Consider the following 24,667-nt stretch of genomic DNA (forward strand, 5'->3'; position numbering starts at 1 on the left):
GTGGGTCACGTTTTTGGATGCAACATGACATGCTAGGGGATCCCAGAGAGTCATGCTGTAAACCACAATAGTTCCAGTGTATCCACTTGACCCATGTTAGGAAAGGCTTCCAACTCAACCTGTTATAGACGTTGCCAGTGTGTGTACCTGTGTCTGTGTATATGTGTATAATGTGGACTGTATGCGGTGTTCAATTGTGGATCTCAAAGTATTCACATATGAACAATGTATGTTTCTAATATGCATAGGTCTATACACGTGCAATGTCTCACTGCTGCTTTCCTCCATGTCATTCTACTATACTGTAGGTGATGGCGTCGGGGCGTAAGGACAGGCAGAAGGACAGGGACCGGGAGAGGGAGAGAGCCCTGCTAGAAAGATATGGAGAGAGGAGCTTCCCTCCCCCCTGCCCTGGGGACACACTCCCCTGGAACCTGGACAAACACCAGAGGGTCAAACGCTCTAAGTCTGCCTCGGGCTCCGGGGACGTCCTGGACCCGGCTGAGAGGGCCGTCATCCGCATCGCAGGTAGGCAGTCTGCTGTCTGCAGCCCCACGACACTCCTCCTGCCAAATCTCACACATGCTGCTTTGCTATGCTACTGTTCCCACCAGGCCTCATACTAGAAAATTGGGTCTGCACTAGCTTTGTCTGAATGGGGCTAATGACACATTCTGTGTATGAGTGTGTTTAGCATACCAGCCATTGAAGTGGTTGATTTCTGTAGAATTCTGTTGACTGTTTTCATTGGCAGTAGCCTACTATGTGTATGTGTGTGTGTGTGTACGAGTACTGTGTTGGGTAGGTGTCTTTGGACTAAGTTTCACCAACTGAACAGGTTGTGTGGGTCCACAGAGTGTGGGGCCATAGCCAAGTATTAGGTGTGGTTGTCCATACAGGGCTCAATCAATAGAGAGGTATCTAATTCACATTGTTTATTTAGATAGTGGGAGCACATAACGTTGATGTTGCCTTCTCATTAGCTGCTCCTCCCATATACTGTAATTCGTTGGGTGGTTGTGCAGTGAGAAAACAGAACAGTTTCAGAGACATTAAGTCATCTATTTACGTATTTGTCACAACTGCATCTCTCAACTGGTAGCCGAGAAAATCTTATAATGGGGACGGTTGTAGATTCTCTACAGCAGTGGTTCCCAAACTTTTTATAGTCCCGTACCCCTTCAAACATTCAACCTCCAGCTGCGTACCCCCTCTAGCACCAGGGTCAGCGCATGTCGTTTTTTTGCCGTCATTGTAAGCCTGGCAACACACACACTATACGATACATTTACAACCCGGCTCCTGGGAAGTGACAAAGAGCTCTTATAGGACCAGGGCCCAAATAATAATAATCAAGCATTTTGCTCTTTATTTCGCCATCCTACATATAAAACCTTATTTGTTCGTCAAAAATGGTGAATAACTCACCACAGGTTAAGGAGCAATGTTGGGTTGTATTGGAGAGAGTCTCAGTCTTAAATCATTTTCCACACACAGTATGTTCCTGTACACAGTATGTTCCTTCATGCTAGTGAAGGCCGAGAATCCACACTTTTTGCCAAGGCAGGATACTCGGAGCGCAGCCCAATCCAGAAATCTGTCAGTGGCTTCTGATTAAATAACATTTTCACAGAACCGCTTGTTGGTTCTTGTTCAGATATTGGTAAGGGGACTGGAGGCAGGGCATGAGAGGGATAACGAATCCAGTTGTTTGTGTCATCCGTTTCGGGAATGTACCTGCGTGATTGTGCACCCAACTCACTCAGGTGCTTAGCTATATCACAATTGACATTGTCTGTAAGCTTGAGTTAATTTGCACACAAAAAAATCATACAACGATGGAAAGACCTGTGTGTTGTCCTTGTTAATGCAGTCAGAGAGGACCTCCAACTTCATAATCATAGCCTCAATTTTGTCCCGCACATTGAATATAGTTGTGGAGAGTCCCAGTAATCCTAGATTCAGATCATTCAGGTGAGAAAAAACATCACCCAGATAGGCCAGTCGTGTGAGAAACTCATAATCATGCAAGCGGTCAGACAAGTGAAAATTATGGTCAGTAAAGAAAACTTTAAGCTCATCTCTCAATTAAAAAAAAATGTGTCAATACTTTGCCCCTTGATAACCAGCACACTTCTTTATGTTGTAAAAGCGGTACATGGTTGCTGCCCATATCATTGCATAGAGCAGAAAATACACGAGAGTTCAGGGGCCTTTCTTTAACAAAGTTAACCATTTTCACTATGGTGTCCAAAATGTCTTTCAAGCTGTCAGGCATTCCCTTGGCAGCAAGAGCCTCTCGGTGGATGCTGCAGTGTACCCAAATGGCGTCAGGAGCAACTACTTGGACGCGCTTTATAATATCCTCTCCTGTTGTCCTGGTTTCCAGGGGTTTGCAGAAGAGGATGTCTTCCTTAATTGACCCCCCCATAAACATAACGGACATATACCAGGAGCTATGCCAGGCCCACCACGTCTGTTGACTCATCCAGCTGTAACGCGTAGAATTCCCTGGCTTGTATGCAAAGCAGTAATTGTTTCAAAGCATCTCCTACCATGTCACTGATGCGTCGTGGAACAGTGTTGTTTGATGAAGGCATTGTCTGTATAGTTTTTTGGGGCCTTTTCCCCCTGCATTGTCCCTGCCATGTCCATGGCAGCAGGAAGAATTAAGTCCTCCACAATAGTATGGGGCTTGCCTGTCCTATCCACTTGGTAGCTCACCATATAAGATGCTCCTAGAACCTTCTTATTAATGGTATCTGTTGCTTTTATACATGTCTTACTACTCTAAAGTCATCTTAATTCTCGCTCAAAAAACTCATGTGGCTTAATTTTCTAATTGGCATGTTTTGTTTCTAAATATCTGCACAAGAGTGAAGGTTTCATTGGGTTGTGAGATAGTACTTTTGCACATATAACACACTGTGGCTGAGGAAAGGCACTACTCCCAATATAAGTGAACCCCAAATCAATGTAGTTCCCATCATATTTGCGCCTCTTCGATGGTCCAACGTCCCTGTCTGTTGTTCGGTGCGTTCCCGGGTAAGGGGGCAGTAGCTCTTCGGCTGCATCAGATTCACAACTGTCAGTGTCCATGCTAGCTGGGCTAACAACAAATGTAGAATTACTGACGCTAGCATTGGATGTGCTTGTGGAAGCAGAACAACTTGTGTCGTCGACAGGTGCAGGTGTAGTACTGCTGGTAATAGCAGTACTACCAGTAGAGGTGGTATGTGTTTCTATGTACGCGGGCTTTACTTTTTTCTAACCATTTATCAATTTTCGAGCAAACGGAATGAGCAGCAGCTACTTTTGGCTACATTCGGACCGTTAGTGGATTTCCTGCGAGAGAGTAACGGTTAATGTGATTGGATGTTAATTATTTGACTAGGCTTCCTGTATTTGACATCGTGTTGTTATTTCGCTGAACACTAGATGGTTTAATTTTATTGTTGGTAGTGTAACGAGGCTACTCAGGCAACAAAAAAAACTCACCAAAATGTATAGCCCCATCGGAAAATATAAATGGACTGTTTGAAAATCTAAATATATTTAAAAAAATGTAAAAATAAAATGATTTAGTTATTATTTTATTTTTTTTAAATGTGAATCACATTTTTATTTGGCGTACCCCCGAAGGCATTGCGCGTACGTACCCCAGTTTGGTAATACCTGCCCTACAGTATATTGACACCATATTCACTCAGTCTGTCTGTACTATTGATGTCCCTGATTGGGTGTATTGGGCACACGTGTAAGTAAGTAAGTTGGCTTGGCGTCAAGAGCCCAATAAGATTACATTTCACCATTGTATTGCCATGGCAACATGGAGTGTGAGTTTATGACCTCAGGTGCACGTTGGAGTGAACACATTCCCCTGAGTCCCATATCTGGTCGCAGTTAACAGTGCTAAAAACACCCCTCCTCATTACAAATAGTCTTCATTAGAAGCTTGGAGGAAATTGATGTTCCTTCCCCTCATTCTGTAGCATAATTAGAATAAGAACAACGTCATTGTCCACACACCATGTGAAAATGTGCCTTTGCTTCACTATACCATTTTTGACATCAAACACAAACAACATTAATACATCATTATCGACATCTATCTAATTTCAATGAAACTATTCAGTGTTTTGCTTTTCTCCTCTCTGGTTAAAGTAAGGTTAAATCTACCAAGTGTTTGCTGATGAAGGCTTTGAGGCCTAAACGCATCCATTGCAACTGCTGAGATTGAAAATAAGTCTAAGTAATAGCCTACTCTTTTTCATTATATACTGTATGATTTTTCCTTTTTGGGGAGGGGGTGTCTCCTGTCTCCTGTCTCCTATGCTCTTCCTCTGTCATAGGACCTGGTGGGGCTGTGTCAGCACGCATGGGGCAGCCTTTGTTCTATTCTCTGCTGACATGCTGCCCAACGTAGGCTATAAACCCTGACAGTAAGGCGAATCATGCGTATATCTCAGCCGCTAGCTCTCCAACAGCCAGCCAGGGGCATTAAGCTAAGTCTGGGGGGGGGGGTGCACATTTCAGAGATGGCAAGTGTACTGCCTCTGCTGCTGCATCTGTGTGTGCACTGCACAGGTACTTGGATGTGTATTTATTATGTGGGAAGCCTTTGCCGAGATGCATCCAAATTTTCTATACTTCTCCCAATGTGTGCACTTGCACATTCCACATCATGGATTTAACGACGGTAGAAAGTGCTAATGCTCACTTTGGGAAAAGTGTGGAGAATTGGGACCCACGTCGGTCATGTTTGTCAGTCGCAGGTGTATGGCACCAATTAAAGCTATGCATGTGTTGCACAAGAGGCTGCTGAAGGGAGAACGGCTCATAATAATGTCCGGAACGGAGCAATTGGAATGGCATCAAACACATGGAAACCATGTATTTGATACCATTCCAGCCATTCTGCTCCAGTCATTAACACAAGCAAGTTTCCCCCAATGAGGTGCCACCAACCTCCTGTGCATTATGGGAGTAGGCTTTGCTCTGAGTGCAGCAGTGTTCGCTAGAGGCAGGTGTGTATGTGCAGGCTGGCAGGAACCGGAGAACTGTGCCTACTGCAGATAGTTCGCTCTTAAACACATGCATACACCAACCTCTCCCTCGTGTGGCGAGTCTTAGACAGACAGGTTCTCAAATGTACTACTATGTATCTAATTACTTCATAGAGGCTGATTTGAATCCCTTATGGGAGCTCTCTGGCTCAGAGGAAGGAGCTGGAGAGTTGTTGGGCTCCTCTATCATGTGTTAAGGTTATAAATGAAATGCAATGAAGCTGCATCACCTAGCAGTGACATGTGGAGTATGGCTATTTATCATATAACACTCTCCTTTGGCACACTTGGAACGTGTACGCGCCAGGGCAGAAGATTGTGTGGCATCCTTAATGTGTCCCCTGGGACCTGAACTCCAGAGCAGTGTCCCCACTTTTCAGTCACTCACACCAAAGGTCAAGGAAGAGGAAGAGACTCAGGACAGCCACCCAGTGGTTGAGTGAAGGTTGGTTGAGTGAAGATTCACCATTCACAGTGTACAGCCTTGGTAGGACTAGTGTATACCCCGACCAGAGAATTCACCGTGGATTACAATACAATACACGTTTTGAACGCCAACACCACTAGATATACTAGCCTTGATTTTGGAGGGCTGAAGAAAATCATTCAATGATTTCATCTTAGACAGGAGTAATGAAGAAATATGTTGACACATATTCATGACCCGTGAAAAAAATGCTACAATGTATTACAACATCTGGTGCCGTGCTAGTTGGACACTTTGACGGCCTCGTTGTGCTCGGAGCTGTAATGTGTGTGAACGGTGTCTGCTTCTGACAGGGTCCTCCTGGGGTAAGGCTTTACTTAACCGGCTAACATCCCTACTGAGTGGCTGTCTATTATTCATAACAGAGCTGCTATGATCTGAAGCTGTCAAAGTCACGGCGCCGTGCATGAACGCACGCACGCACGCACACACACACACACACACAGAGACGATTTTAATGTGGAAAAGAGCCATTTGATGAATAGGTCCGTGTGATTCTGCACTGACTGTAATATCGATGACTGGATGAGTCAAAAGTCCTCTCTGTTCCTCTCAGAGTGTGTTTCCTGTGCTGTAAACAGAGTGAAAGAGAGTCTCTTCAGTCAGTGTAATAAATAATCCACCATTCACACGCATTGGTACTGTCTCAGTCACCGAGGGACTTTGGGTTGAAGCCATGCCTGAGGCCCGCCGTCAGTAGAATCACTAAAAAGAACAGGCTGTCTGTCATTACACACTGTGGTACAGCATGTGACTTATTTTGCCTCTCGCAGATCTCCAAACACCTCAGGCATTTGCTAGACAGGGGCACTGTAGTGTGTCAGTGGAACCTTTTCTCCATCCCTCCAAAAGCCTCCAGACTGCAGTAGCTGTATTCACCACCAGGCGTCAGTCTGCATGGGAAAGCTTTCGACCCGGTCCATTTGAGCCTCTGGAAAATGTGCCTCATTCATTCTCTGTCGTTTTAAATAGAATGCATTACATAGAATATTCCATTGTGGCTGATCTTATTGGCACAATGGCTCTCCTTTCATTTCATAGAGGATACGTTTCATACTTATTGAAAGTCAGTCAGAGGGGTTCAATTTCCTTTTTATGTGTGGAAATGACTTTGGACGCAGCATAAAATGGCTCACTGACAAAGCTCCATTGCATGCTCACGCAAATGAATGACTAAAACACGTTACTAGTATGTCACCAAGGTAGAATGTCAGACTGAATGACTTGTAAGTAACCAGAGGGTGGCACCAGCCTGTTTCCCTGGCATTCTCCTGTACTGTCACTGTCAACATCATTACACAGTCCTTACACAGTCATTAGACATGTAGTACACTGCTCATAAAACTCCATATAAGCTGGAGGCTACCTAATGCATAGGGATTCTATATGTAATTATATATGAACCTAAGCCATGTTTTGAGACTCCTGTCCTGGCTGTAACTGATTAGCATAGAGATATGTTGTCAGAGGTAGGAGTGAGAGAGGGAGTGATCGATAAACTGAGAGATGGGCTTTAGGAGGCCTCTGTCAGACACTTTGTAGCCCTCCCTACCTCTCTCTCTCTCTCTCTCTCTCTCTCTCTCTGCACTAAGGGACAGCTGGCAGGAAGGTCACTTTGAAACACACACAGACCAGTGACACATTTATGTAATATTCTTAGTGTCAGCCATCTTGGTCATCACATAGATGTTGGTCTGTGACACAGATTTGATTTGTTACAAATAAATCTAATTAGAAACAAGCAGAGTGCCCGGCCCAAGGCAAACGCAAGGCCAAAAAAGCTGATATTGTTTCAGTAGAACATTGGAATAATAGTCCTGATAGACAGTATCTCTCTACGACCTTCAATTCCAGATTAATTTCTCACTTGCCATATTAATTTCCTTCCCATTGCAAAGGACTATAAATCATAGCGTGCATAAATAAAGACCCACACACACGCAGTTGTAACCGGTGTGAAATGGCTAGCTAGTTAGCGGGCTGCGCGCTAATAGTGTTGCAATCGGTGACGTCACTCGCTCTTAGACCTTGAAGTAGTTGTTCCCCTTGCTCTGCAAGGGCCGTGGCTTTTGTGGAGCGATGGGTAACAATGCTTCGTGGGAGGCAGTTGTTCACGTGTGCAGAGGGTCCCTGTTTCGGGGCGAGGAGAGGGATGGAAGTTATACTGTTACACAGTTGTAGTTATGGCTTTAGAATTACAGCTCAGGAGTCTGTTATCTCCCCTGAGATAGGCTTTCTGCCAAAATTTGTTTTGTGTGTGTTTGTGCTTAACTGTGTGTACGTGTGTAGGTGCACGCACGTCTGTGTGTACATGTGTGTATGTGCGTGCATACTGTATCTTTGTGTGTGTGTGTGCCTTTGCTTGCAATCTGCAGCTTCCCTGTATCCGTTCTGCTTACAGTAAATGCGCTCATCGCCAACATCCTCCAGCAGAGTATTCATTAATCCCTCAGACATACATTTATAAAAGCTGCTGAGATTTGTGTGGGCCCTCTGGTTAATGACACTTCACTCTCAGGATGTACAACGCTGAGAGAAACATTAATGAACGCTAATGGATGCTTACAGCAAACTGGCTGTTTGAGCCAGCCATGCATTCTTTAAAAAACGAACGGTTCATAAAGGGTTCTAAGGCTGTCAACTTTCCTTGTTAGAGAACACTTTTTTGGTTCCATGTAGAACCCTTTCACCCAATCAAGATAATCAAATAAAAGGTTATACTTGGAACCAAAAGAGTTTTACCTAGAACCAAAAAGGGCTCTCCCTTCAAGGAAAGTCCAAGAACCCTTTATTGTTCTAGGAAGCACCTTTTTTTCTAAGTATAGGCCTACTTGAATATCAAACGATCTCTGTGCTTCCTGCAGAAGAAAGGAGAGTACAGAGACCTATAGGTGTGAGGTTACTGAGGTGGCATGTTTCAAGCCTGAGTGCCTTCATCAATGGCATTACACACATGGGAAAGCTATGAAGGACTCCCAAGCCACCTGGGTCAAAGCAAACGGCACAGGTCACAGGTCAAAGTTGGGCATGGTTAATTCCGTGTTTGTGCCAGCTGTGTTTACATGTTAACGTGTTCATGCAGTGTCACTCACCTCAAAGGCCGAAGTGGACATATTGAATTTCACGCCCATGTCAGTTGTATTTGTGCAAGGTCATACATCCCCAGGTGCTGTCAGCACGCACAGTATCACACATCACACACTCAGTGTCACACACATGCACACTAGGGATGTGACAAATGTAAAAAATATATTTTGAAACGATAAGAAAAAAAATCACATGTGAATTCACAATGCAGATATGGTCCTGCATATGACCGCTAGGGAGCCATTCAGTCTTGGTTACCATACGGAGCTCACCTTATTACTGTCCCCAACCCACTCAGCAACGATGGGTAGTAAATTACGTTTTTTTGGTTCTCTGCCGTGTGCCTCTCCTCCATTTTCTCAGTCCCATTCCCTCAGTCTCAGTTCTCTTCAATGGCTCGTTGCAGTGATCCATGACAGGACTTCGCCTTCCCTGTGGCTCAGTTGGTAGAGCATGGTGTTTGCAACGTCAGCATGGTGTGTGCAACGCCAGGGTTGTGGGTTCGATTCCCACGGGGGGCCAGTACAATTATTATTATTTTTTTAAATGCATGAAATGAATGTATTCACTACTGTAAGTTGCTCTGGATAAGAGCGTCTGCTAAATGACTACAATGTAAATGTAAATGTGTTCATAGATGTCCAACAATCTGTTGTTAACGCCGCGTATGGGGTGTTTGAGAGCTTGCGCTTTTGTACTTGCAGAGTAATCATTATACAATTTCTCCATCCGGGCCCACTGTTTTTCGACTTGGCGTGCTTGTAGTCTGGTTCTAGATATGCCATTAGGGTATTGAAGGTGACATCCTCTACCGTTGACAATGGCTGCATATCAACAGCAATCATTTCTGTAATCAGCGCTGTGATTTTGTCTCTCCGTCTCTTATTGCACTTATTTTGTGTGAAGAGCCTGTCTGTCTGTTGTCGGGGGCCTGCGCAGCTGCCAGCAATGGTTTGGGTCTCATGGTGCCTCCCTTTCAAGCATTGCACCTGTACTGCCACTGTAGCTCAATTCCACCTCGCAAAGTTTTGCATTTCACAACCTTTTCATTGAACTTCTCGAAGTATTGCCATACAGGACTTCGCTGCTGTCACTTCCCTGTCTCACTCTCTGCCATTTTCCCAAGTGTTAACGTAGCAAATCATTTTCAAGATGCATATCTCCTCCTACTAGCGTTAGGCAATAAACAGATTCTCATACCGTCATAACGTTTCTGTACCATACCGGGGCATATGGTATTACCGAAAGTGCACACAAGGGGCGCTATTTAAAAAAAGATATATCCAGGAGGGGATTGAACTATAAGAAATCTAAGATGTTAACAAGAAGCTTGATCTTGACATCTAGCCACGTAGCTAGCAAGTTAGCAAACCAAATGCATAGCTGGAGCCCTGAGCTGGATACAGTGCATTTGGAAAGTATTCAGACCCCTTGAATTGTCAAAATTTTGTTACGGTACATCCTTATTCTAAAATGGTTTCAATTCTTTTCTTTCCTCATCAATCTACACACAATACCCCATAACAACAAAGCAAAAACAGTTTATTTGAACATTTTTGCAAATGTATATAAAAAAATGATATCACATTTTCATAAGTATTCAGACCCTTTACTCAGTACTTTGTTGAAGCACCGTTGGCAGCGATTACAGCCTCGAGTCTTTTGGGGTATGACACTACAAGCTTGGCACACCTGTATTTGGAGAGTTTCTCCCATTCTTCTCTGCAGATCCTCTCAAGCTCTGTCAGGTTGGATGGAGTGTGTCGCTGCACAGCTATTTTCAGGTCTCTCCAGAGATGTTCGATAGGGTTCAAGTCCGGCTGGGCCACTCAAGGACATTCAGAGACTTGTCCCGAAGCCACTCTTGCATTGTCTTGGCTGTGTGCTTAGAGTCGTTGTCCTGTTGGAAGGTGAACATTCGCCCCAGGCTGAGGTCCTGAGTGCTCTGGAGCAGGTTTTCATCAAGGATCTCTCTGTACTTTGCTGCATTCATCTTTCCCTCAATCCTGACAAGTCTCCCAGTCCCTGCCGCTGAAAAACATACCCACCGCATGATGCTGCCACCATGCGTAGGGATGGTGCCAGGTTTCCTCCAAACATGACGCTTGGCATTCACGCAAATAAGTCCAATCTTGGTTTCATCAGACCAGAGAATCTTGTTTTTCATGGTCTGAGAGTCTGTAGGTGGCTTTTGGCAAACTCCAAACGGGCTGTCATGTGCCTTTTACTGGGGAGTGGCTTCTGTCTGTCTGACTCTACCATAAAGGCCTGATTGGTGGAGTTCTGCATAGATGGTTGTCCTTCTGGAAGGTTCTCCCATCTCCCATCAGAGGAACTGTCAGAATGACCATCGGGTTCTTGGTCACCTCCCTGACCAAGGCCCTTCTCCCTCGATTGCTCAGTTTGGCTGGACGGCCAGCTCTAGGAAGAGTCTTGGTGGTTCCAAACTGTATACTGTAATTTATTTGACACATCTTAGATTTCTTACACCTCAATCACACCAAAGTACATTCATTTCCAATGGAATGCTGCATTTGCCCTGCAACATTGCGTTGCAGAGGCAGTTGCATCTCGTTCTGTGTGGTGCATACTTTGGATTTGTTGAAGGTATGCATCAGATTGTATGCGTAGACTTGACAGAAAGTAGCAAAATGTGAATGTTGAACTTTTGTTGCACACATATCCAGTAAAACTATGGTGGGATTACATAATAAATAAAGTGACTGCAGAATTTCTTAGAATATTTTATTCATTCATTTGCCAAGTAGCATACATATGATTTATTATAAATATGTCACGTGTGTGTGTAGGAACGGACCAAGGCACAGCGTGCGTATCGTTCCACATCTTTATTATATTGTGAAACTTAGCCAAACAAACAATAAACTATAAACAAACACAAACTGTGACGACAGAGGTGCAACATGCACTAACTCAAAATAATCTCCCACAAACACAGGTGGGAAAACAACTACTTAAATATGATCCCCAATTAGAGACAATGTGGCCTCTAATTGGGAATCATACAAAAACCCCAACATAGAAAAAAGAACCTAGAACACAACATAGAAAAAATAAACTAGATAAACCCCCCAGTTACGCCCTGACCTACTCTACCATAGAAAATAAGAGCACTCTATGGTCAGGACGTGACAAAATAGTAGAGAGAATGATTTATTTCAGCTTTTATTTCTTTCATCACATTCCCAGTGGGTCAGACGTTTACATACACAATTAGTATTTGGTGGCATTGCCTTTAAATTGTTTAACCTGGGTCAAACATTTTGGGTAGCCTTCCACAAGCTTCCCACAATAAGTTGTGTGAATTTTGGACCATTCCTCCTAACAGAGCTGGTGTAACTGAGTCAGGTTTGTAGGCCTCCTTGCTCGCACACGCTTTTTCAGTTCTGCCCACAAATTTTCAATAGGATTGAGGTCAGGGCTTTGTGATGGCCAATCCAATACCGTGACTTTGTTGTCCTTAAGCCATTTTGCCACAACTTTGGAAGTATGCTTGGGGTCATTGTCCATTTGAAAGACCCATATGCGACCAAGCTTTAATTTCCTGACTGATGTCTTGAGATGTTGCTTCATTATATCCACATAATTTTCTGTCCTCATGATGCCATCTATTTTGTGAAGTGCACCAGTCCCTCCTGCAGCAAAGCACCCCCACAACATGATGTTGCCACCCCCGTGCTTCACGGTTGGGATGGTGTTCTTCGGCTTGCAAGTCTCCCCCTTTTTCCTCTAAACATAACGATGGTCATTATGGCCAAACAGTTCTATTTTTGTTTCATCAGACCAGAGGACATTGTCCCCATGTGCAGTTGCAAATCGTAGTCTGGCTTTTTTATGGTGGTTTTGGAGCAGTGGCTTCTTCCTTGCTGAGCGGCCTTTCAGGTTATGTCGATATAGGACTCGTTTTACTGTGGATATAGATACTTTTGTACCTGTTTCCTCCAGCAAGGTCCTTTGCTGTTGTTCTGGGATTGATTTGCACTTTTCGCACCAAAGTACGTTCACCTCTAGGAGACAGAACGCGTCTCCTTCGTGAGCGGTATGACGGCTGCATGGTCCCATGGTGTTTATACTTGCGTACTATTGTTTGTACAGATGAACGTGGTACCTTCAGGCGTTTGGAAATTGCTCCCAAGGATGAACCAGACTTGTGGAGGTCTACAAATTTTTTTCTGAGGTCTTGGCTGATTTATTTTGATTTTCCCATGATGTCAAGCAAAGAGGCACAGAGTTTGAAGGTAGGCCTTGAAATACATCCACAGGTACACCTCCAATTGACTCAAATGATGTCAATTAGCCTATCAGAAGCTTCTAAAGCCATGACATGATTTTTCTGCCATGACATGACAGTCAACTTAGTGTATGTAAACTTCTGACCCACTGGAATTGTGATACAGTGAATTATAAGTGAAATAATCTGTCTGTAAACATTTCTTGGAAAAATGACTTGTGTCATACACAAATTAGATGTCCTGACTTGCCAAAACTATAGTTTGTTAACAAGAAATTTTAATGACTCCAACCTACGTGTATGTAAACTTCCGACTTCAACTGTACCTGATGTCACCAGGGCAGGTGCCAACAACGCCACACACTTCTCATCGGCAGCAGGTGAAATCCCAACAGAAACGTTATTTTAAGAGCCACCCACCGTTGTCCATAAAATAGCATTTTTTATGTCTCATTGCCCTTCTTCATTTGGAGAAGAATTATAGTAAGGGAAATTTGGGAGTAAAGTCCACACCTTAATCCCTTCCCTCTCCCATTAACATCAGTATTATACACACCTGGCATTAGTTATACAACATACAGTTAGTATGATAACAATTGGTAACCTACAAATAGTAGAGTTTTCCACCATCTTCACTGGTCTGACAAACTGCAAGTTGGAAAAAAACAAATTAGGAAGAGAATGGATTTTTACTTTCATCTTGTCTTTTATCTGCACAGGTATGGGAGGAAATGAAGATGAAATCTAAATGAGATACTAATAAACAAATGAAACTGACTATGAAATAAATTGAATTTAATAAGTATTCAAGTACAGGAAAGAACATGACACGTATGTGTGTTATAAAAATGTTACAAAAAATAAAACAAATATTGAAAGAGGTGTGTGTGTGTGTGTGTATGTGCACACATCACCTGTAATCTATAAGAGAACAACAACTGCAGATGTGTACAGGTACTACTAATAAAGCCTAGAGCTAGTAGGGGGACTTCAGACATTGCCATAAAGAGAGAGAGGGCAGGGCACTGGAGATCTGAGGTGGAGAGAAGAGTGGAGGAGAGGTGTGTGTCTGTAGCCACAATACCGGTAAATTCAAATTTCAACTTTCGTCTTGTAAAAGAACAACAAGAGCATCTGAATTCTCCCGCGTGTGAGTTTCAATTCAGTCAATTTTCATGCAATCTATGGACAACTAACAATGAATGCTATCCTAAGTAATGAGTAACTACTTACTTTATGAATTCCATGAATTTATACTATAAAAGCCTACTAACAAGGACATAGTAAGTTGGAAAATCTCAATTGAGGACAGTTGCATAATCTCAGTTGCATTTCCTTGATTCCTTGCGTCCTCTCCCTTCACCTCCCGCTCAAAACCCATTGGAGTAGAAGATCAGCGTGAAAGCACCGGACATTCCCTCTCTCTGACCTTCTCCTTCAGAGAGAGAGAGAGAGAGAGAGAGAGAGAGAGAGAGAGAGGAGAGAGGATGTGAGGAGTCAAGGAAATAGAGTTTAGATTCTCCTATGGAGAGAGAGAGAGAGAGAGAGAGAGAGAGAGAGAGAGAGAGAGAGAAATACAGATAGTCAACCCACCCCCTCACCAGTATGCCTTCCTTCTCCACTCTGCTCCATCCCTATGGTTAGTGTCACAGGCCGGCTCATAGCCTGTGGCAAAAATGAGGGGACATGAACAACAGGTATAGGCCAATCAAAAGGTTCAATCTCATTCATGCTGATCATTTTTTTTTATCCATATGCCTAATGGACACATGCTCAAACTTGCACACTTTTGAATAGACTTAAAGGGGCAATCTGTAGTTGCTACATCCTTTTTTGGACTTATAAATGATATATATATATATCCATTGATTCTTGAAGAATATAACTTATAAATGCCTCATGAGCTTCGTTCAACTGTCACACTCCACGAGAACCCCAAATATAAGCTTGTTTTTCTCCAATGTACGTAAACATTGTAAATGTAAACAAACACTGTATAGCCTCATAACATGGTTAAAACAATAATTTTGATATCATGAATGGTCAGTCCTTGCATCCATAGCTCTGTCTATTAATCTGAGAGTGATTACATTTCTCCAGGCCCATCCCTCAGCTTTTTACCAAAGCAGAGGCCAGGCGACCATTTTGTTATTGTTTCATCTGTGGATTTGCCCTTTAAACAGCTGCATATTATCAAGATATCAAAGTTTAAACAATAGGCCTATAGCAAATTTTTCACATTTAAATAGCACTTTTCAGCAGTGCTCAAAGCATGCTTTTCCATGAGTGCAGCATTTATTTTTCAACTCAAATCAATGAGCCCAATCAGTCCTCCATGGTAACAAAATAAACAACAGAGTAGGGCTGGCTAATAAGTCCTTTGTTTGGGGTTATGTTCAGGTAAAACAGTTTGCTTAATCTATATTTCCAAGTCCTATTCGTGAAGATCAAGGGGTATAACATTTAGTGGAATGACTGGAATTCTGATAGACTTTGTTTTTTAATGTAAAGATATAATTTAATTGTATTATTATATGTAGTAGAAAGCAATGGGTTAGAAGAAGCCCACATAACCAACCCATAAAGTAAAATGTAACATCCATATGTGGCCAGCTATGTAAACTTCAACATTGATTTATCCTGCAATAGATGTGATTCAATTGGTAACATACATTTCTGTCTTCTTCTAATGCCTCTTAAGGGGAAAGTAATCTAAAAGTAAATGAATGTAATCAGATTACGTTACTGAGGTTGGGTAATACAAAAGTTACTTTACTGATTACAATTTTGGACAGGTAACTAGTGACTGTAACGGATTACATTTAGAAAGTAACCTACCCAACTGTGCACGCACGGTTATCTGACCAAATGATCAGGGTTAGTATCTACCATAATTTCTATTACTATTTATCTCACACATACACACTCTCTCACATACACACTCACACTCTTTCACATAAACACACACACGGTTATTTGGCCAAATTATCAGGGGTAGTAACTGGCATAATTTATATTGCTATTTCTCTCGCTCACCCCCCCCCCGGTAATCCTACTATCGTGGACACGTTGTGTTTATGTGTCAAAAAGACAGGATTCTGCTAAAATACTTAAGCAGTAAAGTTCTTATAGTTGTAAGCAGTGGCATAGCACACACACCCCCCCCCCCCCCCCCGGCCCCCAACCACAAATAACAAAAAAATCATCAGTTAATACCACCACCCAACGCCATCATTACTACACACTACACCCCCAACCCTACAAAAAACAGAAACTTGCACTTGACTTTTCCAATTAGACTTTGCTGATCATTTCTTTATTGAGGAAAATGTACTTACTATGACTGTGATATGTGGTTGTGTAACCTAGCGATCTTAAGAAGAATGCACTAACTATAAGTCGCTCTGGATAACAGCGTCTGCTAAATGACTACAATGTAAATGTAATACACATGCACACCCACACCCACACACACACACCCAAACCTTCTCGAACCCTCTCATGTGAACAACGTGTGTGAGTAACTTAAGCCCCATGCAAATTGCCACATGCCTACGCACACAGCATAGCACACGTGTTGTCTGCACGTATTGTAACAGGCCCACAGTGTGGTTACTTAGGTCCGATTTGGATATATTTGGCTGTTTTCGCTGCATAACATTTAGAAGTTGTCCCTTTTCAGGTTTAGAAGAAGTGACTGCTAAATGCTAACTCCTGTTCGTATAAGATGGTTAGCATAGCTAGCATACAGAAATCGGTAGTTAAAAGTCGTTTTAACTGTAATGAAGTTGACTGGTGACAATGACATGAACATGTGTTGGGGTTGGTCCATACAAGCATTATACTCAGATTTCTACCTCAACAATACACATATAAACAATAGCCTATATGTAGGCTAATTTTGCTGAGGGGGCAATGAGGAGACTCAGTTATTTTCCCCATGGCCCTTTCCCCCACGCTTTTCCATGGCAATTTCATTATTTTGATCGAGTTCAATTGACCTCTTTACCGCATCTACAGTGTGATGAAGCCTACTCTAATTTTCTATTGTTAAGGCACATGGCAACAATAGAAAACTAGAGTTAGCTTCAGCACAGTACATACGGTACAGTACATACAGTACATACAGCACAGCACATACAGCACATACAGCACAGTACATACAGCCCAGTACATACAGTACAGTACACACAGTACAGTAAAGTATGGATGCAAGCTTGGTCTCATATCTGTTTGTGCTGTCTTGCCAACTCCTATGACCATTGTCACGCCAATGTTTGGCTTGACAATAATAATAATAATTTAGCAAATGTATATTTTGTGCTTTTCATAACAATCTGAAAGTGCTTCAAAAGCAAAAAAACAAGCAATACATCATTATGAGTAGCCTAGCTATAGTTAGGTAAACCAATAGAGGCCAAGTCTTTGTGTGTGCATCCTGCAAAGATGGAAAGGGACAGTTCATGGCTTGATTAGAGGAATAACCAACAATGGCCATAGAATTTGGAAATACAGTATAAACAGATCTGGGACCAGGCTAGATGAAAATGTGGTGAACCACCAGGTGTGTGTAGTCCTGTCATGTGCCAGTAGTGAAACAGTTTCCATTTCCTGTCGAAGTGTGGATGTTTGTCTGGAAAGGCAAAAACGGCTCCTTTTCCAGTGGCGAGTGAGGCGTTTGGATTTATCCTGTTTCCTCCCAGGAAAGCCTCCTGGCTGATGTCAGGGACTGGGCTTTGGTCATGAGAAACTCGCTGATAGAACGGCCAGGACGGAAATGAAACAACGAGGGGGAGATTTTCCTACGGTACTGTCTCTGCTCCCTGTCATTGTGCTGCTGAGGGGATCTGACATTTAAAGACACAGAAATATAACAGACTATACTTGGAGGAGTTAACACTAGAACCCTTGGGCCTCGACGGACCCACATTCAAGCTAACGAGCAGTCATTCTGACTGCAGCATTCTAACATTGTAATTAATACATTTCATATATGCTATTGCAAAAATAATAATTTGGTAGTGTTTATGAAGGCCGTGGGTAACATTAGAATACTTTTTTAATTCAATATTTTAAAACACAATAGCATTTTTATTAGTTTATGTTACTGTAGGATATAAGTAAAAAAAAAGAAGTTCAATCAATTTTATTTGTGTTTGTTACAACTATGAAACAGAAAGCATATGTGTTGGAACACGGTAAAAGCTTATTTTTATAACGACACAATAAAATGAAAATACACCAACCACCAAAACGCACGGTCAAATGATGAAAACATCAGTAGCCTAAACATCGTTATAAGCGCCAAGTGGCCTTGATAAATAGTGAAACTCAGCACAAACGAAATAATAACATTATAATGAATATAACAGCAGTCCAATATGACAGCAGTCCAAAATAGTCAATTATTGTCAGCTTCACGCAATGGCGTGAATTGGATTTAATTTAGCTGTTATCCCTTAACAATTTTTGTAACTTTCACTTGCTTGACACACTTTGACATACCTTTGTTTGAAGTGCGTAATAGTCTCCGGTTTTGTCTTTATAGATGCCTTATTGTGCACAGAGGGAGGGAGCTCCAGTCTCACTTTGTTCATGGTGCCGGCCAGACTTGTTTTCTTTGCAAGCGACTTGTTCGGCAATGACAGTGACGAATTTGGCCATAGAGACATTTCTCCCCTTGCCAACATAAGGTTCCACAAGCCTGATCACCACATTCTCCATCACTCGCTCACCTGCTGCCCGTTGTGGATATTTTCTCAGATGTTGAAAGCCGTTCGGCGTGTACAATTACACGTGCTCTCACTGTGTAGCTTACTTCAAGTGAGCCAGAGTAGACTGATAGGACTGCTTTGATTTGGTGGACTGATGTAGGTTACATACCATTTTAAGACTAGAATTAGAATGGATCAATACAATAGAATGAGCCGCCCTGTTCTTCATTCACAGTGGCTGATTACATAATTAAGCATCGTTCACTTCCCCTCGCTCGTCAACTCACCCATTCTCCCCGTCATACTTTACTTCATTTATTTAATCTGTTGTTCTATGTGTGAAATTCGTTTTGGTATAACTCCAGTTCTGTTTGTGATATTAAGATCCTAACACTGACATTGTGTTACATAGACTTACAGTATTTAGGAAAAGTCAGGGACAGAGGGGGGCATGACTTTCAAAATGGCAGAGTAATAATAATAAAACAAATCAGGAGCAGTCAAAATGGCTGCTTTAGCGGTTCTAGTGTTAATGCATGGAATGGATATTTTATTCTTTTGATGTGACTCTTCACTATGAAATAAACACCGTTTTATGTTAATGTTCCTGTATGGCTGGATGGATGCTTTCAGTACAATGTCAGCAATATTAGTTGTTTTATTGCTTTCTCACCCCTATAGATGATTCGCCAACTCTTCACGAAACGTTGGCTTGTATGGGTGCTGTAATGAGGCCGCTAAATCAGGCGCGATATTAAATTGTCATTACATAAAATATCTATATATATAATTGTCTGGACTGTCAAGTAGAGGAGCTGCTGAATATTCAGTGTTGCTTGCTCTCGGAGGAGCGTGTTCTCCTGAGGATGTCAAGGTCATATCTGCACTGTAACTCGTTTTTAAACGTATTCATCAATTGAGAGGCAAAACATTTACTTCCACTGCCTGGTGAATGACCCGGACACGCCAGCTAGGCAGCAACAGTATAGTGCATTGGCATAATCTGGGGAAAGGAGGGAAAAATATCCTTGATCATTAGATTTAGTTACTTTTATTTGGTTTCTGTGATTAGGATCGCAAATACTGTACATTAGAGTATTTTTTTTTTCTTCAAAACTGTGTTTGGGTCTTGCATCTAATAATGAGAATGTTTTTCTTTTTTTCTTTTTTAACCGTGAGTCAGATGGGAATTGGGCCAGCAGTAGAAATGTGGTAGCAGCTTGTTTGTGTGTGTCTTACTTGTGTAGAGGTTGCTACTGGGTATGACTGAGTTTTGTTTGGAAAGTATATGCTAAATATGTTTGTTTTTTTACCCAATAAATAACTAGGAGGTTATACATAGGGAGTGTGCGACTCTCTTTGTTTTCATAGCTTTACTGCTGTGCAATAGTTGGAGTGCCCAATGCTGCTCTCTCACACTTTCTCGCCTCTCTCTCTCTTTCTATGTGCTTCCCCTGCCATGTGTCTTTAAGAGGAGGGACCTGGTATTTATATTGAGTATTTATCTGCTACGTGAGGGGAGGGGGGGGAGGTGCTGACCACTGGAATGAAGTTGAGAGCTGTGGAGAGCTCATACACAACTGTGAGAACTACAGAGAGGACAGACAGACAGCAGAGGTTTCCAACAGGGAAAGAGAGAGAGGGAGCCACTGACCTCAAAAGAAGAAGAAGAAGGAAAAGGAGAAGGACAATAAAAAGAGGAGAAGAGGGTGACGGTCTCCATTGACAGCCATGGCCATGTATGAACCCGCATGCCTGCCCCCCAATGCAGAGGAGCAGGACTTCATCCAGGCATACGAGAACGTCAGGGAGAAGTACAAAGGTACATGCCAGCTAGGGCCCACACACTCACATAGAGGAGTGACTGCTGCTACTTCCAGTTATGACAGGATAGAGTCTGTGTGTGTGACTGAGGACGTGTGGGGGAGAGGGAGAGTGTGTGTGATATTAGTAGCTCTGCACAGGGGTGTTAACAGCATATGTGTTTGTATGAGCCTGTGTCTCTTCATCTGTCTTCCTGCACGTCTTCTACACCCTTGTGTGTGTGTGTGTGTGTGTGTGTGTGTGTGTGTGTGTGTGTGTGTGTGTGTGTGTGTGTGTGTGTGTGTGTGTGTGTGTGTGTGTGTGTGTGTGTGTGCGCAACAGGGAGTGCAGCCAGCCAGCCACACGCTGCTCCTCCAGAGTGCTGAGGGATGTATTGATTGGATCACATGTTTGCTGTCACTCTGCCGGTCTCTCTCTGTGGCTCTCTGTGGCTCTCTGTGGCTCTCTGTGGCTCTCTGTGGCTCTCTGTGGCTCTCTGTGGCTCTCTGTGGCTGTTGTCAAAGTTCAATGTGTAGAGTTCCTCCACTGCTTTATCTTGATATGTGAACATAGCCAACTAGGTCTACCATTCTAACCTTTGACCTTAATGAAATGGAGAGGAGAGGGGCTTACATGTACAGTAAGTGCACATCTGATTGTGTTATCTTTTGCCCAGCTACAGTTTATGGGACGTGGACAGGTGTTGCTTCTCTACAATGAAGTATACTGTCCATCAATTTACCGGAGCATATTATCACATTATGTGTAATCGACCACAATGAATATAAATGTTCTCTTTAATTGTCTCTTTTGAGCCACTTGGCTAATGTTCCTGGGAAAGAATGTTCTGTCATTCATAGTCTGTCACATCCACTGGTTGAAGTGTCAAGATCTTCTTTTTGTTCATGATGTTCATATTGTATATAGGCTGGAATTCATTGTACAGTCTTTGTTTAAAGCGATCACCCTGCTTCCACACATCTGAAGGCATACCTGTGAGGGGAGTTTACCTGGTAGTTTGTATAGGGCTGTACCCAAGACCAGTCTGTGATTTTTATATCACCATGGGGAAAAAGAGCTAATGTGTAAATACATACTGCAATGTGGACTTGATTGAATTGAGCCCACAGTCAGAATATAGTGGGTTGGGGATGCACAGGTGATTATGCAGTATCTCAATCATAGACTATCATTCTTCATCCATTGACGATCAGGCCTCATCCACTATCCTCATCCACAGAAAACCCCATCCACAGCCCGAAACCCCTCCATTGCTATTTCACATCTGCGTTAGTGTGCCTTTGTACCCTTAACTCCTTCTCTCCATATTCCCATCTCTCTCCATGTCATTCCTTATCACCTTACTGTTCTGTACATCAACGCTTTAACTCCCTCCATTTCTCTCATCCTGGTGTTCCTTCTCTCTCCTTCTCCCAACATCTTGCTCCCCTTTATGTATCCCCATTCTGCTTTCCCCTAGTACGTAGGCCTTCCAGCTGATCTTTCCTTCAGAAAACAGAGAGCTCCTCTATAAATATCGCCCCAGTTTTTTGTCTCAGAGAGAATCTGGAGAATGAGCCCCTGTGCTGAATCAATTTAGCTGTTTCTGGGTGGATCTGCACATTTGTGGGTTTCTGTTTGTGCACTATATGGGTGTGCGTGTGTGTGTGTGGGCACATGCATGCATGTGTGTTTTTGTTTTATTTCAAGCTTAGTTCACTGTGTGTGTGTGTGTGTGTGTGTGTGTGTGTGTTTGTGTGTTTGTGTGTGTGTGTTTTAGGGGGTTTATGGGACGCATGGCCAAGAACGGTGGCAGCCAGGCAGGTGTTTATATTTAAGACGTTCCTCTGTGTTCTCAATTCAGTCTCTGTCCTACAGGCAAGGAACGTAAAACAGGCAGACTGTCCTGCTCTGCTCCCATTATCCTTATTAAGGCACATGAGTCAGGGAGGAAATGAGCTGCTCATCTGTCTCTCTCCATCTCTCCCAGTCTCTCTCTGTCTCAGCCTCCCCCCCTTCTCTCTCCATCCATCTCTGTCTGTCGCTCTCTCTCTCTCTCTCTCTCTCTCTCTCCATCCCTCTGTCTCAGTCTCTCTCTGTCTCAACCCTCTCTCTCTCTCTCTCCATCCCACCGTCTCAGTCTCTCTCTGTCTCAACCCTCTCTCTGTCTCTTGCCATCCCTCCCTGTATCCCCGTCTCTCTCACCTCTCTTTCTCTCACCTCTTATCTCACTCACCTCTCTTTCTCTCACCTCTTATCTCTCTTTCTCTCTCCATCTCTCCCAGTATGTCTCATTCTCTGTCCTCGCCTCTCACCTCTTTCTCCTTCCTGGTTGCTTGAGTTCATTATTTTAGTCTGTGAACCTGTGTTCTTTTCTGTGATGTCATGGTGGTGTTTACTCACTACCATGCACAGGTGAATCTACGGTCATGACTCATCAGACTTCTTGAAGGCAAGACCCCTTGCCGTCAACTCTTGTTCTTCTCTGCGTATCTCTGTATATAGTAGGATGTGTGTGTTTTAGTGTACCTACTGATGTCCGATAATAGAAAGTATTTAGTCTGTAAACATTGCTAGGTGGCTCGCAGTTCACATGTCTAGTTGTTCTTCCGCTAGGCGTCTTTAGCCATAGCAGCATACCGTGACAGTATTGGAGTTTCACTGGGAGATTTTATTTCATTGTCCACACTCACCACTCACCAGAGAATTCCCCGTTAGTTTTCTCGCCTCACTGTTAGAAGTAGGAGCGGTTGCCATAGAAGTGCTGGATTATGGAACACTTGAATGACTGCGCTCGGGAATCTGGGGTGGAGTTGTCAGCCGATGATTCAGAAATGATTATATTCAATGAGAGAAGGAAGTTGGTGATTCATATTATAAGATATGTATATCTGTATAGAATGCTGAGTCATTGCTCTGGTAGTTTGTACTGATTGCCCTCCATTACATTAGTCAGAGTTTATATACGGTAGAAGACGTATCCCCCTGGGTGATGAAACAACTATTTGAGAATTCTCACTGTTCCTCCCATTCTGTCATACAGCAAGATGGACAACATGACACTACAGTCTTACATTCATCACAGTACGTACAGTATATAGAATGTGTCCCTCTCTTAGGAGTCACTCAGCCTGTGCTCCTTGATCTACTGTCATATCAGGAAGACGGACAGCATTAATGGATAAGAATACTGTCATACGTTTGTAAGTGTGTGTATATAAGACGTATCCCTCTGTAGGAGTTAGTCAAACATTTCTCTTTGGTTCATTCGCAGATCGGGAGGCAACATGACGCTACTGTCTTACATTCGTCAGAGTTTGTGTATAGGACATATCCCTCTTTGGAAGTTAGTCAGCCTGTGCTCTACATATTTCATTCTCTTGTGCTGTCTCATCCCAGCATGGCGGAGGGAGGGAGGGAGGCAGGCTGGCTAGCTGGCTGACTGTCTTCCCAGCGTCCTCTAATTCACTTTGTGACGGCAGGTGATGTGGGCGGGTTGTCACTGGGCAGCCGGTGAGGAGGATTGCCCGGGTCTGGATGGACGTGCCGGGTGGACGGGCGGACTACGGTTGGCATCCACGCTCTCTCCCACCGCCAACTTCCATGGCGCCCTCTTACGCCCTGCGGGGGCTTAAAATAACCCCCAAATATAGCCCCAGCCTTGTTCGGCCGACCAATTAAATAGTTATTTTTGGCCCGGGGGCAGACTTTGATTGTACCATCTTTTTCTGGGGTATTAAACAAATATATGGACTGTGGTTAATCATTTGATTTGATCTAAATGTGCTTATGTTTTGGAATGATGGAATTATTACTCATGCCACTCAAAAAAAAATGATGAATCTCTATAGCTCAATTAAGAATCTATCAGTGGATGACTTCAGTTATATTTAGGTGTCTTGTGTAAAGTCCTTTGGGAAGTGGTCAGTTACCCAGCTTTATGAATGAACAAACTATTTAAAACCAGTGGTGTCTATTCTAGCTGTGTAGTGTGCGAGTGTAGTGTGTTTGCCGCTTTAAAGCGGTGAGTGAGTGTGTATACTGAACAAATATACATTTAAATCAAATCAAATTTTATTTGTCATGTGCCGAATACAAAAAGGTGTAGACCTTAGTGAAACGCTTACTAAACAAGCCCTTAACCAACAATGCAGTTAAGAAAATACCCCCCCCCCAAAAAAAACCCAGAATAACAAATCATTATCGAGCAGCAGTAAATAACAGGGCTATAGCCAGGGTGTACCGGTTCAGAGTCAAT

At 43.0% G+C, this 24,667-nt stretch overlaps 1 protein-coding gene across 3 annotated transcripts in view; it reads left to right on the top strand.

Moving 5' to 3' along the window:
- LOC115176026 (plectin) overlaps nt 1-24,667 on the top strand; it is a 188,675-nt gene that overhangs the window by 5,594 nt on the left and 158,414 nt on the right. For 2 of the 3 annotated variants that reach the window (XM_029735812.1, XM_029735803.1), the window contains exon 2: nt 309-528. In XM_029735812.1, the coding sequence (XP_029591672.1) occupies nt 312-528 (217 nt within the window). In that variant the 5' untranslated portion in view covers nt 309-311. Of the gene's footprint in view, nt 1-308; nt 529-20,322; nt 20,429-24,667 lie in introns of those variants that run through there. The other variant, XM_029735865.1, reaches the window with a different exon arrangement.

This window comes from Salmo trutta, chromosome 3, assembly GCF_901001165.1.
Source record: "Salmo trutta chromosome 3, fSalTru1.1, whole genome shotgun sequence".
Classification (NCBI taxonomy): domain Eukaryota; kingdom Metazoa; phylum Chordata; class Actinopteri; order Salmoniformes; family Salmonidae; genus Salmo; species Salmo trutta.